General features: G+C 45.1%; 1 protein-coding gene across 9 annotated transcripts in view; it reads left to right on the forward strand.

Annotated features, from left to right (window-relative positions):
- RIN2 (Ras and Rab interactor 2) overlaps positions 1-26,046 on the forward strand; it is a 73,809-nt gene that overhangs the window by 25,611 nt on the left and 22,152 nt on the right. For 5 of the 9 annotated variants that reach the window (XM_083448620.1, XM_083448622.1, XM_083448621.1 and 2 more), the window contains exons 3-8: positions 4-98; positions 9,782-9,974; positions 10,994-11,105; positions 12,545-12,617; positions 14,562-14,653; positions 18,116-19,249. In XM_083448620.1, the coding sequence (XP_083304746.1) occupies positions 4-98; positions 9,782-9,974; positions 10,994-11,105; positions 12,545-12,617; positions 14,562-14,653; positions 18,116-19,249 (1,699 nt within the window). Of the gene's footprint in view, positions 1-3; positions 99-6,449; positions 6,552-6,689; positions 6,712-6,856; positions 7,128-9,781; positions 9,975-10,993; positions 11,106-12,544; positions 12,618-14,561; positions 14,654-18,115; positions 19,250-26,046 lie in introns of those variants that run through there. The other 4 variants (XM_083448623.1, XM_083448626.1, XM_083448624.1 and 1 more) reach the window with 4 other exon arrangements.

Here is a 26,046-nt window from a genome sequence, read left to right on the forward strand (position 1 = left end):
TAGCTGATTGACACAATCGCTTCAGAAATCGGAGAACTGAAACAAGAAATGGTGCAAACAGATCTGGTGCTAGAAGATGGACCCACCAGTTTACAAAGGTTAGTAGCATTATATGGCAAGCATTTTGGTGTGGTTGTGCTGCTACAGAGGTCAAGAAGGTGATGTCTCCCACCATGCTCACTAGTTTTTAGTACTACAACTATGAAATACTACTTGGTACTTTGGCTAAGATTTAAAGCAGTTTTCCATTGACAGTGACTGGTGATCAAAACTTGTGTGTTCATTCTTTTTATATTCTCTTGTAGTAATTTAGTGGTTACTGGGACATAGTTGTCCAACTTAAAACTAATAGCATGTAGAGTCTTTAAGAACTGAATGTAGAAATGAATCTAGCTTTCAGGTTTAGTTACTGAGAGATTTCAGCCAAAATTACAAAAGAGCATGCACTTTTTATTTCATGAATATATTGAGGGCAGTGAAGGGGGCAGCTAATTAGGTTTAGACAGGAAATAATTGTTCTGTATGTAGAATTTATGCTTCTGTTTAAACCAGATCTGAGATATTATTTGTGTTTAAACTACTGTTACTTTCAGTAAGAACTGAGATTCTCATAATTTACAAACTACCGTATTTTTCGCCCCATAGGATGCACTTTTTCCCCTCCAAAAATGAAGGGGAAATGTGTGTGCGTCCTATGGGGCGAATGCAGGCTTTCGCTGAAGCCTGGAGAGCGAGAGGCATCGGTGTTCCCAAGGCTCACAAGGCTTGCGGGCAGCAGCCTGCCGCCCGAAGCACGGGGAGCCCTCCGGAGGACTCCCCGTGCTTCGGGCGAGTGTCGGCAAGCCTTGCGCGCCTGACGGGAGGTCCCACCGAGCGCGCGAGGCTTGGGGCGGCACCCTGCTGCCCAAAGCACGGGGAGCCCTCTGGAGGACTCCCCGTGCTTCGGGCGAGTGTCCGCAAGCCTTGCGCGCCCGACGGGAGGTCCCGCCGAGCGCACGAGGCTTGGGGCGGCACCCTGCCGCCCAAAGCACGGGGAGCCCTCTGGAGGACTCCCCGTGCTTCGGGCGAGTGTCCGCAAGCCTTGCGCGCCCGACGGGAGGTCCCACCGAGCGCGCGAGGCTTGGGGCGGCAGCTTGCCGCCCGAAGCACGGGGAGCCCTCTGGAGGACTCCCCGTGCTTCGGGCGAGTGTCCGCAAGCCTTGCGCGCCCGACGGGAGGTCCCGCCGAGCGCACGAGGCTTGGGGCGGCACCCTGCCGCCCAAAGCACGGGGAGCCCTCTGGAGGACTCCCCGTGCTTCGGGCGAGTGTCCGCAAGCCTTGCGCGCCCGACGGGAGGTCCCACCGAGCGCGCGAGGCTTGGGGCGGCAGCTTGCCGCCCGAAGCACGGGGAGCCCTCTGGAGGACTCCCCGTGCTTCCGGCAAGTGTCCGCAAGCCTTGCGCGCCTGACGGGAGGTCCCACCGAGCGCGCGAGGCTTGGGGCGGCAGCTTGCCGCCCGAAGCACGGGGAGCCCTCTGGAGGACTCCCCGTGCTTCGGGCGAGTGTCCGCAAGCCTTGCGCGCCCGACGGGAGGTCCCACCGAGCGCGCGAGGCTTGGGGCGGCAGCTTGCCGCCCGAAGCACGGGGAGCCCTCTGGAGGACTCCCCGTGCTTCCGGCAAGTGTCCGCAAGCCTTGCGCGCCTGACGGGAGGTCCCACCGAGCGCGCGAGGCTTGGGGCGGCAGCTTGCCGCCCGAAGCACGGGGAGCCCTCTGGAGGACTCCCCGTGCTTCGGGCGAGTGTCCGCAAGCCTTGCGCGCCCGACGGGAGGTCCCGCCGAGCGCACGAGGCTTGGGGCGGCACCCTGCCGCCCAAAGCACGGGGAGCCCTCTGGAGGACTCCCCGTGCTTCGGGCGAGTGTCCGCAAGCCTTGCGCGCCCGACGGGAGGTCCCACCGAGCGCGCGAGGCTTGGGGCGGCAGCTTGCCGCCCAAAGCACGGGGAGCCCTCTGGAGGACTCCCCGTGCTTCCGGCAAGTGTCCGCAAGCCTTGCGCGCCTGACGGGAGGTCCCACCGAGCGCGCGAGGCTTGGGGCGGCAGCTTGCCGCCCGAAGCACGGGGAGCCCTCTGGAGGACTCCCCGTGCTTCGGGCGAGTGTCTGCAAGCCTTGCGCGCCCGACGGGAGGTCCCGCCGAGCGCGCGAGGCTTGGGGCGGCACCCTGCCGCCCAAAGCACGGGGAGCCCTCTGGAGGACTCCCCGTGCTTCGGGCGAGTGTCCGCAAGCCTTGCGCGCCCGACGGGAGGACCCGCCGAGTGCGCGAGGCTTGGGGCGGCAGCCGCAGCTGGGGGGGGGAGGAATAATTTTTTTTTATTCATTTCCCCCCCAAAAAACGAGGTGCGTCCTATGGGCCGGTGCGCTCTATAGGACGAAAAATACGGTAGTTTGAAAAATTTCAGATGGGAATAGTGCCCTTTCTGTTTTTCTGCATAACTGCTGATGCTCTGATATATCTTTGAATGAAGTCCTGCTGCTGACCAGTAAACTGAAAGATCGTGGGTCAAGCTGAAGTTCATTTTGGATGAGAATGCCAGCCTGGCAGGTGCAATGGAAGCCTGGTTAGATGAGGGGTGGGAAATTAATCGCTTTCCAGCTTTGCCCGGCAGACTTCCCAACAGAGTAGCCAATTAGCCCTGGGGAAACAGCAGCAGAAGTTCAATCACCCATTCATAGAACTAAATACTGGCCAGGCCTGGTCCCTCCATGAGGCAGGTGGAGGCAGGCGCGCTAGCTTGGCCCTGTGACCATGGGTGCTGGGGCCATGCATGCTGCGGGGGCTGTGCGCGCGGCGTCAGCACATCGCGAGGTGTGTGCGTCAGCACACTCAGTAGCGTGCACGAGTGACATCAACATGCCCCGTGGCGTCACTCGTGCACGCCACCAGGCAGGCTGATTTCGCATGCACGCGCCCAGCTGCCCGCCACCGCAATTTGCCCGGCCCCTTCATGGAGAATGTTGTGGGCCCCAGGGAGCCGGTGCTAATGGGTGGAGGAATGCAAGGAGCACTTCCGCGAGAGCTCATGCGCCACCGCCAGAGAAGTGAGAGCTGCACAACTCCTGTGAGAGGGGCTTCAGCGGGGGTGGCACACAGCATGAGCACAGGGTGACACCTTCCCATTTCACCTCAGGCAGCAAAAGAGGATGGGCTGCCCTGTCTTTGGCAGCTGCTGAGTTTTGAGTGTGACACTCCAAGATGCTGGTGTGCCATCTACCTTGCTGCTCCATCATCTTCCTTCCAGGCTTGTTGAGGTGGTCTTAGGGCGATGTTAAACTTATTATCCTAGGCCAGTATTTTTCAACCCTTGACCAACTACATTCTTTCTCTGGCTCCCCTGTGGAAACCACTTACACTAGGGTTCTGTTGCAGTAAGTGAGGATTTCCCCATTCTGCTTCTGCCCCACCCCTTTTCGGTGCCATTTTTGGCACATGTGTAAGTGGGAGCACATTTGTCAACAGGAACCCAAGCAATGCACCTGCTCTTCAGGGCTGAGCCCCAGGGCTGAGCTGACACAGGGCTGCTCCTCAGGGCTGCCCTTCCCAGACTTAGTGTGCACATGATGAGAGGCATGGAGAGGGCAAAGCAAGGTTAAGATCAGAAGCAGAAATATTTTGTTATTGTGGAGAAGGAAAGCGTGAAACACACAGCACAGGAAACACATGCAGACATGGTCCTTTCCTGCAACACAGAAGACGCTCCTCACTTTGAGGGTGAATTTTTAAATCCCCTAGTTTTGGGGCTGAAACTGCCTTGGTCATCTTGTTTTCTGACATACACTGGGAATAGACAGCAGGATTGTGTCATTTTTGTTCTGTTGGACCTCTCAGTGGCTTTTAATACCATCAGCCATGATATCCTTCTGAACCACCCAGATGGGTTGGACCTAAGTAATCTTACCTGGAGAGCAGGTTTCTGCAGGTGGTGCTGGGGAGTTCCACTTTGCTGTTGTTCATACTTTCAGCATCCATATAAAACCACTAGGAGATGCTGTCTGTAATGCATTAATGTACAAAGAAAACCCAGCATTTTCCATTCTACTCCATGCAGGCAGTAGAAACCTGTGATCAGTGTATGGCGGCAGCGAAGGGCTGGCAGGTGGCCAATGAACTGAGACTTAATTCAAGGCAAGATAGAGGAGGTAGAGTTGAGCACTTGGAAAGCTGTTGTGAGCTGGGACATTGTTTCTTCTGAATGGTGTGGTGTGTACTTTGTACCTTGCCTTTGCATGTCAAGGTAGTGTCCATGGCCAACATTTGTGCTTTTTGACTGGTGCGCCAACTATGACTCATCTTAGAGAAAGCAGATCTGGTCATAGTATGTTTGCACCGCATACAGGTTGACCATTACCATGTGCTGTACTTGGGGCTGCCTGGGAAGGCAGTTTGGAAACCACAGCTGGTGAAAAATGCTACTGCCAGGGTAATGTCGGCTACTTGGAATAAATAAATCCTTTTCTTTTGGAGGTGGACTAGCTCCTTGTTTGTTTCCAGGCTCCGTTCAGACTGCTGGTTCTGACCTTTAACGTCCTGAACAGTGTTGATCCATGGTATCTAAATCATCACTTACCCCTGTATAAAACTAACAAATAGAAGGGGAAGAAATGGAGGCAGTGAGAGATTTTACTTTCTTGGGCTCCATGATCACTGCAGATGGTGACAGCAGCCACGAAATTAAAAGATGCCTGTTTCTTGGGAGAAAAGTGATGGCGAACCTAGACAGCATCTTAAAAAGCAGAGACATTGCCTTGCCAACAAAGGTCCATATAGTTAAAGCTATGGTTTTCCCAGTAGTGATGTATGAAAGTGAGAGCTGGACCATAAAGAAGGCTGATCGCCAAAGAATTGATGCTTTTGAGTTAAGGTGCTGGAGGAGACTCTTGAGAGTCCCATGGACTGTAAGAAGATCAAACCTCTCCATTCTTAAGGAAATCAGCCCTGAGTGCTCACTGGAAGGACAGATCGTGAAGCTGAGGCTCCAGTACTTTGGCCACCTTATGAGAAGAGAAGACTCCCTGGAAAAGACCCTGATGTTGGGAAAGATGGAGGGCACAAGGAGAAGGGGACGACAGAGGTCGAGATGGTTGGATAGTGTCTTTGAAGCTACAAACATGAGTCTGACCAAACTGCGGGAGGCAGTGGAAGACAGAAGTGCCTGGCATGCTCTGGTCCATGGGGTCACGAAGAGTCGGACATGACTAAACGACTAAACAACAACAATATAAAACTTTGTTTTCCAGTTGAGAACTTCATGGAGGCTGTATTTCTCATATCATCATTGTCAGAAGTTAGGTTGGGAAGGGCTTTGTGCAGCAGAGGTGGGACAACAGATGCCTGTGCCTATATCTGCCTTTGACTGGGCTTAACCATCCAGGGGTCCTTTACCTTCACCTTCACCTTCACCTTCACCTTCACCTTTACCTTACAGCCCTTTGGTACAGTTGGGAGCTCTTCCACTGTGCTGACCTGGTGTGCATTACTGAGACATGGATGGCAAAGATGGGTGGGTCACATCTTACCCAGGTCTGTCATACAGGGTGCTTGGTGCAGCACCAATCCAGGCTAGAGGACCAGGGAGGTGGGGCTGTCGTAGTTCACTGTGGTTTCTTCTTACTCAATGGGAAATGTGCTTTAGAGTGGGACTAGAGAACCTGTATCTGAAGTTAGGTCTTAGAGACAGATTAGGGCTGCTGTTGGTGTGCTGTCCACCCAGTGGCCCAACAGCCTCCCTCACTGAGCTGGTCACAGTGGTCCTGGAGGAATCCCAGACAAGAATTATGGGTGACCAACTTGGGATTTCATGGCCTCCATGGCACCCATGGGTCTGTCTCAGTTTGTCATAGGCCTGACATACAGAGCTGGCCTACCCTTGACTTTGTCTTTGCTCCAGGTAGGGAGAGGGGTGTTTTGAAAACAGGAAACTGTGATTGAATGTTAATTGACATGATTTAATTGATGGTATTGTGCTACAGCTAGTTCTGCTATAATTGTGACCTCATCTTTTACTAGAATGTCATTGTGACAAGTGCCTGCAAAGGTTGTTAAGTGCTGAGTAAATGTCCCTACTCAACGTTTTCCATCATATGGTGCACATTTGACAGCTAGTTTGCAAAGTACAGATACAAGTGTCCGCATTCCCCAATTTCATAATCATCCACCTCATTGTGTAAGTCGCTTCCACATGTCTGGGTCCTGCTGGTGACATATGTATTGAGCATGAGATTTGGCCACAGGTGGAAATATGGTAGCTTCTCATAGCAGCAGAAGGAACCATACCATGTCATTGTTCCTCCTGTGTTCTAGTGTGGCAGTGGACCCAACTGCACAGATGCAGCTCCCACACTGCAGTGGTAATGAGTAAATCAGTTTGGAGAGGAAGTACAGCTTTGCTGTCTCTTCTCTTGAAACCAAACAGGAAGAACAGGAATGGAAGAGAAGAGCCTTGGTACTGCCTCCTCTTCCCACTGACAAGTCTGTACGAGGAGTTATGAATCATCATTCTGCTCAGAAGGGTGGCGCTGTGTGAGTGGTGGATGAACTGATGATGCTCGGACACCGGCTTCTGCCCCTATAATATTTTTTTTATTACAAAATGCTCTTACTTTCGCTGGAATGTAAATGCCCTCCTTCAGCGAAGCATAGATCAGCTGTGTAATTGAGGTGTTTGTGTACCTGCTCCATGGTAAGTCACCTGCAATGAGTCTTACGGTTCCAAGTGCTCTGTTCTTGTGCTGGTGCAGTGCTATACAATTCTTCATTGTGAAGTCATTTAATGAGTCCATTGTGACTGGCAGAACTGGAAGATACATTAGAGAGAGAAATATCTTTAGCCTGGGATCTTGAGGAAGCTTGTCAACATGTCTCTTAAGTTCCCAGGCTTCTTGTCCCAGAGTCTAGTTTCTGCGTCGCTAGATCACTTCTATAATAGTCACTTCTGATGTGAGTTGCAGGATGCTTTTCCGACTCAGTAAAAGACAACTGCAATCATACATTCTAAAATAGGCGAGTGACGGAGGGAAGAAAGTTGGACCTTCATTGTAGTGCAGGTGTTAAAGTATGGAATGGATGCACAAGGTCTTGTGTTCCTCAAAAAAAAAGGTAAAATCCTGAAAGTTGTACTGGAAGCTGCATAGAGCATATAAATTTGCTGGACATTGTTTCATTTATATATATTATATATAATCAATGTCCAGCAAAATAACAGCTTATAATACAAATGTGTGGCTAACTTTTTGAAAATGAGGTAAATAGTTTATCATTTTATGGTGGAACAATAATTATATAATGTTTCAGAGTGCTCATAGTGCTTCATGTATATTAACTCAGAAATCTTTACAACAACCCTGTAAGGTAAACAAGTATAATTATCTCCATACCACAGAAGTGGGGGCTTGGGTAGAATAAGAGCAGGCTGAAGGCCACACGGAGGTGAGATATGAATTAGGGACCTCCTGTTCACAGATTGCGTTACATACCACTTGCTTGGTTGCCACTCATCTTATAGCATTAACTAGGGTTGCCATATTTCAAACCAGAACACCCCAAAAGTTTTTTTTAGGGAACCACCAAAATTCCCCCTGGATGTCAATTCTGCCTTTGATATCCCGGTAATGTCCATATGTATGGCAGCCCTATATTAACATAATTTATGGCATTTCCTAACCTCTACACCCTGTGTTCAAGAACAGGCAACAACACTCCCTAGTAAAGCTCACAAACAGCTAACTGCAATAAGAATTGTCTCTTCCCATATGAACTGACCCAGACCCTTCCATTATCATCTGAGGCCCTTCGTGTGCCTCCTCCATGAGAGATCCAGAGGATGGCAACTTTAGAATGGGTGGCTCCCCATTTGTGGAATGCTCTACCCAGGAAGACTTGTCTGGTGCCATTATTATACAGGTGAAACTCAAAAAATTAGAATATCGTGGAAAAGTTCATTTATTTCAGTAAATCAACTTAAAGGGTGAAACAAATATATGAAATACTCATGACATGCAAAGCGAGATGTCAAGCCTTTATTTGTTATAATTGTGATGATTATGGCGTACAGTTGATGAAAACCCCAAATCTCAGAAAATTTAGAATATTAAATGAAATCAGCAAAACAAGGATTGCAAATAGAGCAATACTGGACCTCTGAGAAGTAGAAGCATGCATATATACTCAGTATTTGGTTTGGGCCCCTTTTGCATCAACTACTGCCTCAATGCAGCGTGGCATGGATGCTATCAGCCTGTGGCACTGCTGAGGTGTTATGGAAGACCAGGATGCTTCAATAGCAGCCTTCAGCTCTTCTGCATTGCTCAGTCTCATGTCTCTCATCTTTCTCTTGGCAATGCCCCATAGATTTGCTATGGGGTTCAGGTCAGGCGAGTTTGGTGGCCAATCAAGCACAGTAATCCAAAGGGCATTGAACCAGGTTTTGGTACTTTTGGCAGTGTGGGCAGGTGCCAAGTCCTGCTGGAAAATGAAGTCAGCATCCCCATAAAGCTTGTCTGCGGAAGGAAGCATGAAGTGCTCCAAAATCTCCTGGTAGACGGCTGTGTTGGCCCTGGACTTAATGAAGCACAGTGGACCAACACCAGCTGATGACTTGGCTCCCCAAATCAACACAAACTGTGGAAACTTCACACTGCACTTCAAGCATCTGGCATTGTGTGCCTCCCCATTCTTCCTCCAGACTCTGGGTCCTTGGTTTCCAAATGAGATGCAAAAATTGATCTCATCAGAAAAGAGGACTTGGGACCACTGAGCAACAGTCCAGTTCTTTTTTTCTTTAGCCCAGGTAAGACGCTTCTGACGTTGTTTCTTGTTCAGGAGCTGCTTGACAAGAGGAATACAACATTTGAAGCCCATCTCCAGGATCCGTCTGTGTGTGGTGGCTCTTGATGCACTAACTCCAGCCTCAGTCCAGTCCTTGTGAAAGTCCCCAAGATGTTTGAATGGTCTTTTCCTGACAATCCTCTCCAGGCTGCGGTCATCCTTGCTGCTTGTGCACCTTTTTCTTCCACATTTTCCCTTCCGCAGAACTTTCCATTAATGTGCTTTGATACAGCACTTTGGGAACATCCAACTTCTTCTGCAATTACCTTTTGAGGCTTTCCCTCCTTATGGAGGGTCTCAGTGATGGCTTTCTGCACAACTGTCAGGACAGCAGCCTTCTCCATGATTGTGCTTCCTACTGAACCAGACAGAGAGACCATTTAAAGGCTCAGGAACCCATTGCAGGTGTTATGGATTGAATAGCTACTGCACCTTTTCACAATATTGTAATTTTCTGAGATTGTTAATTTGGGGTTTCATCAGCTATACGCCATAATCATCACAATTATAACAAATAAAGGCTTGACATATCTCGCTTTGCATGTCATGAGTCTATCTCATATATTAGTTTCACCTTTTAAGTTGAATTACTGAAATAAATGAACTTTTCCATGATATTCTAATTTTTCAAGTTTCACCTGTGTATCTTTAGGCACTGGGGGAAAACATTACTCTTCTCCCAGGCCTTTGGCTAATTAAACATTCTGTGCCATTTTATAATGTGGGGGGGGGGGCAGTTACTGTTTTGGTTTGTTACTATAGTATGTATTGTGTGTTTCTATATTGTAAACTGCTGTGTGATCCCTGGATGAAGGGCCTAAATGCATTATTTGCTTTTTAGCATAATATTTGCTGAAGGTATTGATGTCTTCTTGAGGGATCTAAACTTAGGCTTTAATTTCCCCCACCCCTTATGTTGTTTACAGTCTAGAGAAAGACATGGATGACATGTGTCCGGATCAGAAAGATTCAAAAAACATCATACGAGATTCTGGATATGACAGCCTCCCCAATAAGCTCAGCATACTGGATAAACTTCTTCATACACACCCTATCTGGTTACAGCTTGGCTTGAACGATGCTGAGGCAGTGGAGGTTCTGCAGTCCCAGCCTCCTGGAGTAAGAAATGGCTTTCATTTGACCTAAATACAAAATAAATGCTTATTTGCTGCACCCTTTCTTCACAGTTGTCCAGAATGGGCAACTCATGTGGTTGTAGTATTCAGACACATTGTGAGTCTGCCTTATACCATGGCATACTGTTGGTTGAACTAGCCCAAATTATTTCGCCTACCACCCCCTTTTCAGAAAAATAATAACTCAGCACCCCCTCACCCCAAAATCCACCTTCTTTAAGCGAATAAGTGATGCCTGGGAAAGGGTTCCCCCCAGCCTTGGAAAACCCCTCGCTTCCAGCATGACTGCTGGATCCAGGGGAGGCGTCACTGTCCCGCAACAGACCTAGCAGTAAGCATCCTTACAGAACAGATGAAACATGTATGAATGGTTTTTCAACACTTTCTTGTCTTTTCTTCTTTATGCTTCCACCACCCCCTTATTTTTATTCAACTCCCACCCAATTGCACATGAGGTTGCTACCACCCCCCTGGATTGTTCAAGCGCACCCCAGGCAGCAGTATCGCCCACCTTGGCAAACACTGATCTAGGCCACTACTGGCAACTCTGACTGGCAACAGCTCTTGCCAGCAGGGTTTCTTCCCTGTCCTTTGCCAAAGACCATTTTTGTTGGGGATCAAGTCTGATCCTTCAGTCAGGAGTGTTCAAGCTCTTCAATTGAGCTGAGGACCTTACCTGAAAGAGGTAAAAGAGGTCATTTCTGGTTCTCAGCATGGGGTAGGTTGTGTTTGAACTTTCAACCCCAGCTGAGGGTAATTATTATAGCCATTCTGCTGTGCCATGGCTGCATGAGTTACCTCACTGTCCATTTTGGGGGGGGGGTGAGCATCATTCACAGAGTGGACAATCAGACACTGAATAGGTTACCTTATGAAATGTTAGACTCTATTCTGTGCCTAGGTATTGTAAGTTATTGGCCCCTCTGCTGGAACTGCTAAAGGAGGCCAGCCCAAATAGAAGTCTAGAATGATATTTCTTCAAAATGTATTTTATTTTTATAGACCTTCCTTGTAAGGAAATCCACAAGAATGCAGAAGAAAGTCTTATCTCTACGTGTACCAAATGATTTTGGATTGTGTCTCAAAGAGTTTGCAATAAAAGAGAGCACATATAGTAAGTATTTAAAAACTTGTCTCTTCTTCCCTTGGCTGTGCTGTGATGAGTAGAAAAATTCCTGAGGTTAATTGACTGTGATTTCCCATGAACATTAGCTGAGTCAGTGACAAAGTGACAAAGATAATGAGGCTTCATCGCCTTAAATTAAGGTGCTTGTTTATAGTCCAGGTTGTCAGATACCTGTCTTGGGTTCACCTGTTTAAATTTTAGCATCTGCATGTTTGCTATACCCTTTTGCTATGCACGCTTGCGCTCATATAATTAGAATCTTTTAAAGCATTTTAGAAGTTGTTTGGTGTGAGGGGGGAGAGAATAGTTCCCTTTCTATAAGGATTCATGCCTGCCCCTTACGAACTTTAAAATAATTAATCAAAGTGTTCAGAAAGGGTGGTGTCACCGTTATCTTGGAGCACTGCTCAGTTTTGAAATTGTTCCTTTGGGAGAACTGTGATGTTCTAGAACAGGTCGAAAACCACTATCCTGTCCTGTTGTATGTGAACAGTCTTGCCACAATGAATGGCAAAACCTAAAGGACTAATTGTCTGAACATTTGTCTGTTGTAAGCTGAACAAGATCTTCGGCAACTAGATGCACACCTCTCTTACACAAGCTGGCCAGAGCAATGGCAGTAGGAAAGCGCACATTTGGGTGCATTTCTCTTTGAAAATAATGGGTGGCATTTGGACGCACATTCAGATGTGCTCCCAGATTACACCTATAGATGGCGAAAGCATGAGTTTCCAAGGCACTGCAAAGTTTCTGTAGATGTGCAAAGTTTTGTGGGTATCTGCTAAAACCACAGGGGCAGGCAGTGCAGAAATGGAAAGTCAGCATATATAAAGGGACTGGTTTTATGCCTAATTATAATGGTTGCAGTGGTGGATGTACAGCTAATGGGAGTCATTGGCTATGAGCTGTGCTTGTGCATTTAAGATTTGTTAAGAGGAACATTTTCAATTTATATATAAATATATTGCCTTTCATTTATCTTTTCAATATGTTAAAAATTATTTGACATCTAAAAAACTATTAGACAATAATAGCCTGATTTATATGAAAAAAATCTTGATGCATGGTTGTGATGCTGAATGGTTTGTGGAATTTGTGAATTAAAGGGCAAGTTATTTCAGCAAAGTAAATAGTCTTTACTAAGATATGACGCAGCTGCAAAATGTGGCAGCGGCTGTTGGCGTGTTGTGCAATGCAGGTTTTGTGACTCATTTAACTGTTTAGACAAATGCTGAGAACTTTAAAAACAAAACAGCAACTAGTCCTTTTGCTACAGAATTTTGACTGAGGTATTTCAGATGGTCAGCTGCATGTGTAGCTTTTGTTACAAATGTAGTCTGTGTGCTGTAGATTCAGTACTATGCAGAAAGTAAGTTCAACAACATTTCCCAGAACATGTATTGAGTTTGTTTTCTTCTGCTTTGCAGCCTTTTCATTGGAAGGCTCTGGAATAAGTTTTGCTGATTTGTTCAGGCTGATAGCTTTCTACTGTATTAGCAGGTAAGGATGAATTTTCTTAGACTAGCCTTACAATGAGATTGTTGTTGCCCTTTAATACTTTTCTCAAAAATAAATAAATACAAGTTTGAAGAATCCTTGGAGAGCCTACCCAGCAGCTGTGAGAAAGGGAGGGGAAAACATCTGGCTCTTGTTGGCTGGTGTCCAACTGCCATTCTGCTTTCTCTCTTCCCCAAACAGACCCCATCGTTGGTGATTCCACCTCGTCATTTTTGAAGTGAATGTATTGAATGGTGAATTTACCTCTGTGCTTCCGTCCACTATCCCTTTTGCAGGGGTGGCCAATCCTGTTTTGCCCCCTCTGCGCCCCACACACCTCACTTTTGTCGCACGCCAGAATGCTCCCCACTCTCAGCATGCCTGCTCACCCAGGGGTGAGGAAGAAGAGCGGCAATGCTGCGTGCCAGAACACCGCCCCCCCCCCGCGCGCCTTGCTGAACTCAGTGAGAGAGGGCAGCGTTCTGCAAGGCAGGGGTAGTGGTGAGACTGATAAGACACCAGCTCTTGCACTTCCACCGCCTGAGGCGGGTGCTTCACTCTGCCTCATTGGTGGGCTGCCCCTCACTTTCATGTCATTTCTATTAGATTTTAAACAATCTAATAAATAGAAAGGTCCTATTTATTTTATTCTTTGGCACTTTATATATAATTATTGACTTTACAAGGACTTTATTGTGCACACACCCAAACCCCACTTAATTTTTTCAGTGTCTTCTTGAGTAGACAGTTGAGAAAATTCTGAAGATAAGGAGCATCTAAACCGTCCTCCTCCCCAGTGATGGGGTGTAAATGAATTGGTTTCACATTCTTGCCTCCCCTTATCACTAGTGACAAAATCCTACTGCAAAAAATCTCATTGAAGATCACCGTCTTCATCGTGAAGCAGTGTGGACTGCCCTAGCACAATTATTATAGGGCCTCAGATTTGGGCAGGGGCTCACCTTGGATCGACAGAAGCTGTTCAGTCAAAGTTCCTAAGGCAATTTTTTTTCTGTCCCATCCTGTGTTCCAAATGATTCTTTGCTCCTGGAGGCTAATCTTCCCTCTGTTGAATTACAGATTTGGCATAGGACATTTAATTATTGGCTTTGGCTTAATTTAACCCCCACCAGTCTTCCATCCCTAGTATTGCAAGACCGTCATGAGAGCACTTGGACTAAAATCATCATCCAAAAGCTTTATTCCTCTGATTTATCACCACAACAGTTATTAACATTGGGCTTCTGCAAGGCAAAGGATTTAATAAGCCAATGCCTATATGACACTGAAGGACAGAATAATCTGCCACCATAAGGAAATTTTGTCCGTGGTGTGATTATTTCCCACCTAGTCTTCTGGACACATTGGCACCCTACTTGCAAAATTCAACAGTTCCAAAGTACAGACGTGCTTTCACTTGTTCAAGATTGAACATGCTTTATTCAGCTGTTCTTGAGGATCGATTTCAAAAAAATTGTTGAGCTTTTTGGGGGGAGAATTCTCTTCTTTACCCACTCACCCCAATGCCGCAGCAAAAAAATAAACGGCCGCCTTACGCTCTCAATCTCTGCCGTGCAGCACTGAGCTTCATGCCAAAGAACGACACCACAACGCTGCAAAAGTGTCGAAATGCACAAAGGAGGTGCCAGAACTCATTTCCGGTGAGTTCCGGCGGAAAAAAAAAAGGCTTGAGTGTCAGACGTTTTAACCAAAAAAAGAGGTGCTGATACTCACCATGAAGTTGTTACAGTAAGTGCCAAACTTCTTAACAACAACAACAACAACAGCGGTGCCGGTACTGAGTATCCTTGAGTACCCCCTGGGGGAAAGCACTGGATGGCAGTCTACTAAAGGAAATCTACTTATCTGGGATCACTGCATGTATAATAAAGAGAGACCCCAAAGTATAAAGCTAGCTAACACTACAATTTTTTATCTCCAAATCAGGGATGTCTTGCCATTCACCTTGAAGTTGCCTCATGCTATTGCAACAGCAGCAACAGAGGCAGATCTTGAACAGGTGGCTCAGCTAGGACTGAGTAAGTATGTCTGTTGATTTAAGTGAATTTTGCTCCACCAAGCAGAGAGTGTTCAAAAGCAAAAGTAGATTCTTTTCAGCAGTCTTCTGTAGCATTTCATCAACATGAAGACAACCAGTTACTGCATAGGTTTGCAAGCTGGGACAGCTTTAAAGGGACATTGGCAGTGCTCTTGGTTGGAAGTCTGGTGACTATTCCTCAAGAGGTTGGATTTTGTCCAAGATCCTCCAGATGCTAACCTATATCCTTTGACCACTATGCTGCTCTTTCCTAGCAATAAGTGGACCTCAAGCCAGCATGCAGTGAGTAATAAATTTCTCTTCCCCTGGCTGATATTCTGAGCTCTAGCATGCCACTATTTGGTTTGTTTTGTTTCTCATGTGGTGCCTGTCCTTCCTCCAGGGGAGGCTGTCCCTGTCTGTCTCACCTTCCGTCTCCCCATGACTCAAAATTATCATGGAAGGCTCCCTCAAGAAATAGCTCTAGTCTGCACAGGAGCCAGCTCCACAGACTTATTTTTATGTTTCATTCCTGTTGAGTTACTAAACAAACACTGCAAATGGGGAAGGAAATCCCCTTTGGAAAGCAGACTTTTAAAAAGAGGGTGATATGAGAGAGAGAAAAGTAAGGCAAGAGGAATTGGGGAAATTAGGGAGGATATGATTATGAATGATTTATTTAATTTTATTAAGCGATTTCTATGCTGCACTATACCAGAAATGGTCACAGGATGGTTAACAAAAAATAGTTAATATATAAAAAAATACATAATAAATAAACAAAATGTTAAAATAGTTCTAATATGTAGCACAATTAAAAACATAATAAAAATGAAAGGCCGGGGGAAGCATTGGGTTTTTACCCAACAATGAAAAGTTGGGGTGAGACACACCTCAGTGTGGAGGTCATTCTACAGAAACAAAGTGATTATGTTTAAATTTATATGATGTGGAAAATATTTAAGCGTAAAGAAATACATTCCATTGATGATTTATAGAGGAGACTTAGTCATGATCATTGGCTGATTAAGGGAACATTACTTCTCTCTGTTTTTAGGTGAAAAGTGGAATTTGTTGTTTGCTGGAAAGCTGAGATTAAATCCCTGCCTTCCACTAACAAGAATTTGGCTATAAAAACATGTAGACCAGATCACCCATAAATGGGAGTAAACACAATTCCAAATGTACAGACAGGGTGCCGTCTAGGTAATTACATGATATGCCATAGTATTAGTGACACACACAAGTTATAGACGTACTTACTCATGTAGAATGAGGGATGACAAGAGTTTTATAAAATAATCCATGGTTTGGATAAAAAATGAGAGAATTTTTCGCCATCCCTCATAATATTAAAGTTGGTGGCACTGATGTTCCGAAGTCTGACAGAAATGGAGTTCTCTGTGCAATATATACAGTATGATCGAATTTTTGTGGTGATGGCTAAGGAGTTTAGATAAATTCATGGAAAGTAGAACTGTCACCTGCTATTAGCCACTGGATCTAAATAGAATAATTCTGTGTTTCTGGATGGCATTTGCAGGAGAGCAAGTTACTGCTTTCATGCCTTGCTTGTGGGTTTCCCCAAAGGCATATAGTTGACCACTATGAGGAAAGGGATAAACGGAACTAGATGTGATATTTATCCTATTCCACAGGATTATGCTTAATGTGTTTAGCCCTCTGAAAATTGGAGCCATTTTTGAATGCCATAAACTGAAATATGGGATTCCTTTTGAAACTGCCAGCTCAGCATCCCTTCTGACTGGCAGCCTGGATCATTATATTTCCCAGCTACCTGATGCTGGAGCCTTAACTTGGCCCTTCTGCCACAGAGCGATTGCCCCTTCCCAAAGAGAGATTATAATTTTCCAAAGAGGTTCATAACTCTGATGCAAATATTGTATAGCTCCCAGGATTTTAGTTGGACCAGTACTTGAGTAAGATACAACACCTAGGAATGTGTTCTGTTTATGTAACTAAGACATGTGGTTTCATTCAGCATATGTACACTTTTAGTGCCTTTTTCATATATCTTGGCTCACTCACATGTGTACCTTCGCAATGCAATTTGAGGATGTGATTGGTCCAGGCTGAGGAACTGATAAGAAAAGAGCCTTCATTCCGTTTCTTTCCAGTTATGTGTGGAGCCTTTTCAAGAGAGTCTTCCATATAAAGGGTCAAAATCCCTCTGGGGCAACTTTGATGGAAAAGTTGTATGACTTGACTTGTAACAATAAATTTCTTCTGAGATTAGTGGCCAGATTGAGGTGGGACTGCAGAATTTATGGTTTGGCTCTCTTGCGGGTTCCCCTCCCCCCACAAAAATGGGTAAAATCAGCCCTGTAGCAAGATCTGTATAGAACTGCAACATGGCGGGGGGGGGGGTTAACCCTTCCCTTGCTGTGCTATTTTTGCAATTTGAATGTGCACCAAAGCACACCCCAAGATGTTGTTCGCCCTGTGAGATACTAACATATCACAGGTGCCAAGCAAGTTTCTGTATGTTCTCCCCCCTGAGGCAGACATATTTAGGAAGAAAGAAATAATTCAGATTATAAAATGGCATTGAGCTTCCTTCACCAAGGCCAGACCTCTTGTCTGATGGGGGGTGGGCTGTTGTGGCTGCTTTTACTTTTGATGGGGGAAATCTGTGGGAGAGCTAATTGCAGATCCTTTAACATCCCACCTTATTTGCTCTTTATGGACAGACAGATCAAAGGAAAGTTTGGGAATTTAACCCACAGCATAATTTAAAGCCACAATCTCAATTCATATTAAGGAAGCAAATCAGTTGGTGTAAACTGACAAACCATAGGCACAGCTGTTTTTTGCTTCTTGAGGCCCCTGCATCTAGAAATGAAAGCAGACATGCAGCTCTAAGCCAGGGGCTGCCTGCTCATTTGGAGTGCTTTGGAGTGATGTCTGAATTAATTCACCAACAGAGGAGAAGGTCTGTGTAGAAGGCTGCTTCTTAGTAGTGCTGCCATCATTGCTATAAGCGAAGATAACCTGCCATGTTATATTCAAGCACTTAGGGGTGTTTCTTCAGAAGCCCCCCTCCCCCATATACTTTAAGAAACTTAGTTTTTGGAAACATAGGCAGGTCTGTCATGAGGCGAAGTCAGGTAGTGAACTTTGGCAGCAGCTTTGGGCCAAAGAGGCAAACTGACCAAGGAACTCGCAGAAAGTTATTTTGCAGAGACTCTGCTCAAGTGAACTGAGGCTGGTACAGGAGAGCTGCCAGGCCATCTGTGCTGCGTGTGCACATGTGTGTTGCAGAGGGGAAGAAGGAGGAGGTGCCATTTGGATTTCCCACCTCAGGGCCCAAAATGTCTTGGGTCTGCCCTTTACAGAAAGTCAAAGAACTATTTGCCTGAGCACAAATGTTGTTGAGCAGAGTGTTCTGATCACTTGCTATATAATATTGGCATTCTTACACTAACCAAATAATTACTTTCAGATTTTTGGAGTTCTCCAGCCAACAACAGACTGCAAAATCCTTCCCTCGCCCAGAAGCCTCTGCCTTCAGACAGCATATATAAAGGCTCCCAGCAGCTCTGCCTCATAAATGGAGTTCATTCTATAAGAACCAGAACGCCTTCGGAGCTGGAATGCAGCCAGACCAACGGAGCCTTGTGTTTTATTAATCCTCTCTTCTTGAAAGTGCATAGCCAGGATGTCAGTGGAAATTTGAAAAGACAGTGCCCCAGACCTCAAGATGTGCACTGCCCAGAGAGGTCTCGCTCCCCTCCACCTCGGCCACCCCCACCTTCTATTCATAGCCTTGTTGCAAGCCCTCAGCTGTCCAGGAATATAAACCAGGCAAGTCTGCCGGAAACTGCCGACCACAACAAAAACTGGAACTTGGATTTGCTGCAGAAGACGCCTGCTCCCGTCCCACCTCCTCGCCTGAAGAAGAAGGCGCTCTCTTTAGAAGCAGAGAGCAGTGCAAAAAGCTCGGCTGCAATTAGACCGAGCCATAACTCAGTGCATGGCTCAGAAGCTGCTCACATTCCAGGTGGAGCCCCGCCTCAGCAGAACTTTGCAGAGAGCAAAAAGAGCTTAGCTGCACACTCTGAGTCACAAGTACAGTGGAATGGAGGCAGCAGGCAGAGACTAAGCGACATGAGCCTCTCCACATCCTCCTCTGACTCGCTGGACTTTGATCGGAGCATGCCGCTCTTTCCTTACGATGGGGATACTAACAGCAGCCTGGAAGAGTACGAGGGGGAAAGCGACCAGGAGAGCATGGCACCACCCTTGAAGCCTAAAAAAAAGAGGACTAGCTCCTTTGTGCTTCCCAAAATTGTTAAATCCCAGCTGCGGAAAGTGAGCGGAGTTTTCAGCTCCTTCATGACCCCAGAGAAGAGGATGATCAAGAAAATAGCAGAGATGTCTCGAGATAAGCGCACCTATTTTGGGTGCCTGGTTCAGGATTACGTAAGCTTCCTGCAGGAGAACAAGGAGTGCCATGTTTCCAGCACAGACATGCTTCAGACTATTCGGCAGTTTATGACCCAAGTCAAGAGCTACTTGTCTCAGAGCTCTGAACTGGATCCTCCAATTGAGTCCCTGATTCCAGAAGACCAAATAGGTAAGCAAGTGTCTGGTCTGTTTGCCTCTCCTCAACTGTCAAAAGTGAAAACATGCTGTCCTTGTAGCTGCAGTTTCCATACTTATTGAAAAGGTCCAGGTCTTCTGTTAATGGTCAGAGTTCCAGTTGCTTCTCCTAGTTAAAATCCCGTATACTTCAAAACAAAACAAAGCCTACAGGAGGAAAGTTTGCATGAAACCAGTGCTTTTTTTCTGGGGGTACTCAAGTGAACCAGTTAGAGGGCCTTCTCAGTAGTGGTGCCCTCTCTGTGGAATGCCTTGCCTTCAGGTGTCAAGGATATAAAGAACTACACAACTTTTAGAAGACATCTGAAGGCAGCTCTTTATCGGGAAGTTTTTAATGTTTGGTGTTTAATTATGTTTTTCTATAAGCTGTAAGTCACCCAGAGTGGCTGAGGAAACACAGCCAGATGGGTGGGGTATAAATAATAAAATTATTGTTGTTATTATTATTATGCAGTACCGGCACCCCCCCCCAAAGAAAAGCACTGGTTAAAAATGTGACACTTACTGTCACAACTTCATGGCAAGTCCCAGCACCTTTTCTTCTAGTTCTACTTCTACTTCATGAAATACGTGATTTATTCCATACAACACCATCAAGAGGTAGCCTAAGTAAAAGTCAGGACTCTGCCCCAAGAGACTTGCAATCTAGACTTGGCGAGGGGACAGAGGGGAAAATAGAGCATTGCATTTGCATATGCTTTTTTCCAGAAATACAATATACTCGAAGCTGACGTTTGATCTTAAAGGATTAAGACCGCAGTCCTGTGCACACTTACCTGGAAGCAAGCCCCACTGAACACAGTAGGATTTATCTCCAAGTGAACACAGAATTGTGTTGCACAGTTGCAACCCTATGGGTGTGTAAACATGTGTGAGATGAGGTTGCATGGCTTACTAGCAGTCACTTAAAATCAAGCATCTTCTAAACACAGATATTTAATATCTTTCCGCTTTCCATGTAGCATCTTATGTTCTTGCTTTTGTGTTGCAGGACAGCAACACATTATTATTATTATTTATTTATTACACATTATTATTATTTATTTATTTAAAACATTTCTTCACCACCACCATTTACTTATACACTGCCCATCCAACTGCTTTTCTATTTAATTTTTTTCAGCAGTGCACAGAAATCAACAAGTCAGTAAAAGCAGCAGAACAATAAATAATTAAGATCTTCTAGAAAGACTTAAAGCAGAGGGAAATTTAAGCAATACCATAAAATTTCAAAGCGTAAGCTATTTATTCACCAAAGTATTTAATGGTTTTAATTTTGTCTACTGAATGGTAAAAGGGTTTGGGCCTCTTTTACTTGGGGGGGAATGGCATTCTACAGATTGGGTGCCATCACTGGAAAAAAGGCTCTCCCCTCACTTTCTTCTTGTCAAGGGCACCTGGAGCTCTGTTCCAGAACTTAAACGGGACAATTTCTTATGCAAGTCTAAGATTCATACGGAAGAGAGAAGGTTTCCTCAGATCCTGTTTGCTCTGTGTTGCATATATAAGCATTTTAGAAAGACAGAGGGGATGTATTATGAAAATGCAGCCCATCTTTATGTGCCTTCGGTGTTATAGGTATTTAAACAACCAAAGCAAGAACACTGAAAGCTATTTTCCTGATGTACCTCCCTCAGGCAAAATACTTTCCATGTGAGCTCATTTCATCGAATTGCTTTCCTCCCCATTGACTTGGTGTTCTCATATGCTGTTGGGTATCCAGCGTAGGAATTTGTATTCAGTGCTAGCTGATAACCATTCCCAAAGAAAGTAGTTAAGTGTTTTTGTACTGAAACTTTGGCATGCCCTGAATCGAGTAGCTATTTCCATAAGTATGACTCATTGTAGATCCAGTGTAAAGGGGATATGTTGCCAATGAAACAACATCCTGTGATTATTTTTTCTCCCGAAACTCAAGATAGTCTAGTGGCTTTATATGATACTATGCTGTATATCAAATATTTTGAAGTGCTCTAAAACTTTTAACCTTGCTTTTTAGCAGCATGCTCTTTTTACAATTCACAAAGAAATATCAGTTTTTTCTTGTGTTTGTTTGGACTTTTGCTGCTTCCCGCAAGGGTGTGGTTAGTTTAAATGTTGGTTTTGGTGGATTGTTAAAAATGACAACTTTTTCATATGCTAATGACTATGTATGTGGAGGATCATTGTGCTTTAGCTTGGGTGAGTTTAGTTGAGCAATCTCTCATTATGCAGAGCGGCAAGTTTTGGAGCAGTTTTGCTGCCTTCACCAGTCTTCAGATTTGCAAGTAACCACAACAGAGCAGATGCATCAGATCTTGCTGATTTAAGCACAGAGCTTATGTGGCGGATGGATTGAGTCATTCCAAACAGACAATAGAACAAACACCAGGCTAATACATTTTAGGCCTCAATTTATTTCACCATTTCAATCTTACCTTGGGCAAAAGTCAAAGCTAGAAAAACAGTTGCATTCGTTTATTTACAGGTTAAACTGTGGTATTTCATTTTCTTAGTTGTTCCAACTTTGCTTCTGGTGTTGTGATGCCTTCAGTACTAAGCTTGCTTCAAATAACCTCAAGATACCTGTTCCCTAGTAATGTAGGAAAAGATTTTAGGGTGAGACAAAATCGAAAGGTTTTAACTAGATGTCTGTTGTTTAATGTTTGGACAAAGAATGAAGAGCCTAATAGTAATAATACTTTAATACTTAACATAGCTTGTTTTTTTTAGTGTACCATCTACTTCACATAAACTTTAGTTTCGCATCCAGTCCCAGTAATGGCCAACCAGGTGACCCTGTGAAGCCCACAAACTGGACTCGAAAGCAGCCAGCCACTCTTGCCATTTACTATCTAAAGCAGTTGGGAACTTGGGAACCTCATGCAACATCATAGCCCTTGATAGGCCCATCACTTTGTCTGATGTCAAGCCACATTAACCAGATGCCATTATGGAGCAGCAAATTCCTTTAAAATTACTTATGAAGAATGCAAACAAGTCTTTACCGAGCAATAAATTTCTTTGGGACCCCTCTTCCCAAATTCCTATGTTATATTGTAGGAAGGGCACTCTTGAACAGGGGTGGCGAACCTATGGTCCTTGGGATGTTGCTGAACTCCAACTCAGGCTAGTGAGTGTGGCTAATAGTCGGGTCCTCCATGCTTGAAAAGGTCTTGTTGAACATGTTGCTCTTACCCTCATATCTTCAGATCTAGAATTGCAGGGTTCATAGCCAACTTGAGATGTCTAAGCCCCTATACTGCACCAGTCATTATTTTTCAGACAATATCTGGAGAGCCAGAAGTTTTTGCATAATTCCACTGTGCACATCCATCCAGGTGTGGTTATGGATCGAATGTCAATTTCATTTTATTCCTGCAACTTTTAATTATCATTACTTTCCTGTTTTTAACAATGTTTTATGGTTTTTTGTTCTAGTTTTGTACACCGCTCAGGTATTTTTTGAATGTAGAGCAGTTTATACATTTGGAAATAATTAAATAAAACAAAACAGGATAATAATTCCTGGCTTCTTCAAATGCTAACAAACTAGTGTATTTGAAATTTGGTGCCCAGCAGAGTACCAGCTAAAATGGCAGAGTAGAAAAGTAGGTCAGCTTAAATTAAATGAATGTTTCAAGCAGAAATGGAGTTTCATATTGAATTATTTTACTGCAAATTGTTTTAGTAATACAGCTGTTTAAGATATAACCATTACTTTTTTAAAATGATGTTTTAACTGTCTAAAAACACTTCAGTCAGTTGCCAGCCCTTTCTTCACGTATATACAGTCATCAAGAATCACTCCAGGAGACACAAATATTACCTCAGAGCTGGCTTTGAGATGAGCCAGATGGTTTGATTTCCAAACAAAGACCCAAAAAAAATGTGTTTCAGCCTTTTATATTATTTTCAACAGCGCCATGTCTAGAGATGTAGCTTTTGCCTCTTTCTAATGGTACAAATCCGTCAGGGAAATGAATAGACACCTTGGGTTGTCTGCAGCACCGCTACAGATTTCTAAGCCTGCAACAGAGCTTCACCTTCATCTCCCCTGCAGGCTCTGCCTGCACCCTCAAATTCTGCTCCAGAGATTTGGGGGACCCTCGGGGCAGATAGCGGGGTGGGGAGGTGAGGAAGGAGAAACCTTGCTTTGCAAGTGGGATGCTGCCCATGCAGTTATGGATACAACCCCTTTTTTATTAAACAAAGGTTGTATATCGCTTAATCAGGAAAATTTATAAGCTGATTAAATAGAACAGTATAAAATATTCGTAAGGAAATACCAGTGAAATCAAACTTTAAAAGCAAATAGAGATGTGAAATATGTATGGAATATAGCTAAACTGAACTATTTTGAAATTAATATACATAACTACATACCTGAGTATTATTATTCTTATTATTTGAGTTTATATACCGCCCTATACACGGAGGTCTTACTTAAACATAAAAAGTTTTCCTATTTCTCCCCATCACCACACCATAGTCTTTTATGAAATGTTCACCTCGGTTGCTTCAAAAATAAGTAACTCAACAGTGGATTGCGGTTAACTGACCTTCAGGGCAAGATGTTACTGCCTGGCATAGAGAGCTGCTAGCAGAGTACATTGATGTAGAGCCCGTCTGATAAAATCTTTACTCTGCTTTCAGGCTGTTTGCACATTATTTATTTTTCTTCATTTACCATGAGGGACTTGGGAAGGACCATAGTTCAGAGAGAAAGCACATATCATGCATAGAAATGGCTCTGGGCTCATTTTCCAAGGTAGGGCTGAGAGGGACCTCTGCCTGAAACCCTGTAGAGCCCCTGCAGTTGGGCTGGGCGATATCTGGCTTTCAACATTGTGATATATCACCAGCTGAATATCATGATATACAGTACTGATAAATCACGATGTCTGAAATAAGGAGGAAGTAAGGGACGCGGGTGGCGCTGTGGGTAAAAGCCTCAGTGCCTAGGGCTTGCCGATCGAAAGGTCGGCGGTTCGAATCCCCGCGGCGGGGTGCGCTCCCGTTGTTCGGTCCCAGCGCCTGCCAACCTAGCAGTTCGAAAGCACTCCCGGGTGCAAGTAGATAATCATAGAATCATAGAATCATAGAATCATAGAGTTGGAAGAGACCACAAGGGTCATCGAGTCCAACCCCCTGCCAAGCAGGAAACACCATCAGAGCACTCCTGACATATGGTTGTCAAGCCTCTGCTTAAAGACCTCCAAAGAAGGAGACTCCACCACACTCCTTGGCAGCAAATTCCACTGTCGAACAGCTCTTACTGTCAGGAAGTTCTTCCTAATGTTTAGGTGGAATCTTCTTTCTTGTAGTTTGTATCCATTGCTCCGTGTCCGCTTCTCTGGAGCAGCAGAAAACAACCTTTCTCCCTCCTCTATGTGACATCCTTTTATATATTTGAACATGGCTATCATATCACCCCTTAACCTCCTCTTCTCCAGGCTAAACATGCCCAGCTCCCTTAGCCGATCCTCATAAGGCATTGTTTCCAGGCCTTTGACCATTTTGGTTGCCCTCCTCTGTACACGTTCTAGTTTGTCAGTGTCCTTCTTGAACTGTGGTGCCCAGAACTGGACACAGTACTCCAGGTGAGGTCTGACCAGAGCAGAATACAGTGGCACTATAACTTCCCTTGATCTAGATGCTATACTCCTATTGATGCAGCCCAGAATTGCATTGGCTTTTTTAGCTGCCGCGTCACACTGTTGGCTCATGTTAAGTTTGTGGTCAACCAAGACTCCTAGATCCTTTTCACATGTAAATAGGAACCGCTTACTAGTGGGAAGGTAAACGGCGTTTCCGTGTGCAGCTCTGGCTCGCCAGAGCAGCGATGTCACGCTGGCCACGTGACCCGGAAGTGTCTTCGGACAGCGCTGGCCCCCGGCCTCTTTGAGTGAGATGGGCGCACAACCCTAGAGTCTGTCAAGACTGGCCCGTACGGGCAGGGGTACCTTTACCTTTACCTTTAAGGTGAGGAGGAAGAAGCAACCAAGATACAGCTCCCAGTCCTACAGCTGAGCAAGCCTCCATGCCGGAGTGGTGGGGTGTGTGCTTCCTTAAACTTCAGCATCAGTTAGCTTCACAAAACCCTGCTTTCTTTGACTACTTCCAGGCACACGCATGCACACGAGAGAGAGAAGGGAGGAAAGAGCGCCTGCTCATTCAACCCAGGAAGACGCAGAAACTCCAGCTGACTTCCTGGTGTTTTCCAGTATCATTATTTTTGCATAGTGCGCGCGCACGCACAAACACACGACTCACAAGATATTGCCAGCTCATTTATTTTGAGAGGGTTATCACGATGTGGTCTTGAAACCAGTTTTGGACAATATATCAATATATCACCCAGACATGCCTTGCAGCTGTTCTCCCAGTTCCTTCATCTAAATTAGGCTAACATTATTGCTGAAATGTTTAGAAACTGCAGAAGCACAAAATCCTCCAGCTTCTGAACCATTCACATGTTATCAGATCTCAATGTCTTCCCAAAGTGCACAATACACAGAGCCTCCAAGATTTCCTTGGGGCATTTTAAGGCTGCCTGACCTCATTTCCGTCTCAGTGGACCACAAGCCTCAGTCAGCTTAAATGAAGGCTACGCTTTTCCCTGACTTAATAGTTTGTTTTATGTGCAGGGATTTTAGTTTTTATTATTATTACTACTTTTCACAAGAAGGAGCAGTCAGATCATATCAGCTCCATCCACTGTCTGAAGCAATGCAACCAAGTACACATTTATCATCTCGGTGTGAATTAGCTGATGTGCGCACATACATA

Source organism: Podarcis tiliguerta, assembly GCF_965153285.1.
Source record: "Podarcis tiliguerta genome assembly, chromosome: 7".
NCBI lineage: Eukaryota > Metazoa > Chordata > Lepidosauria > Squamata > Lacertidae > Podarcis > Podarcis tiliguerta.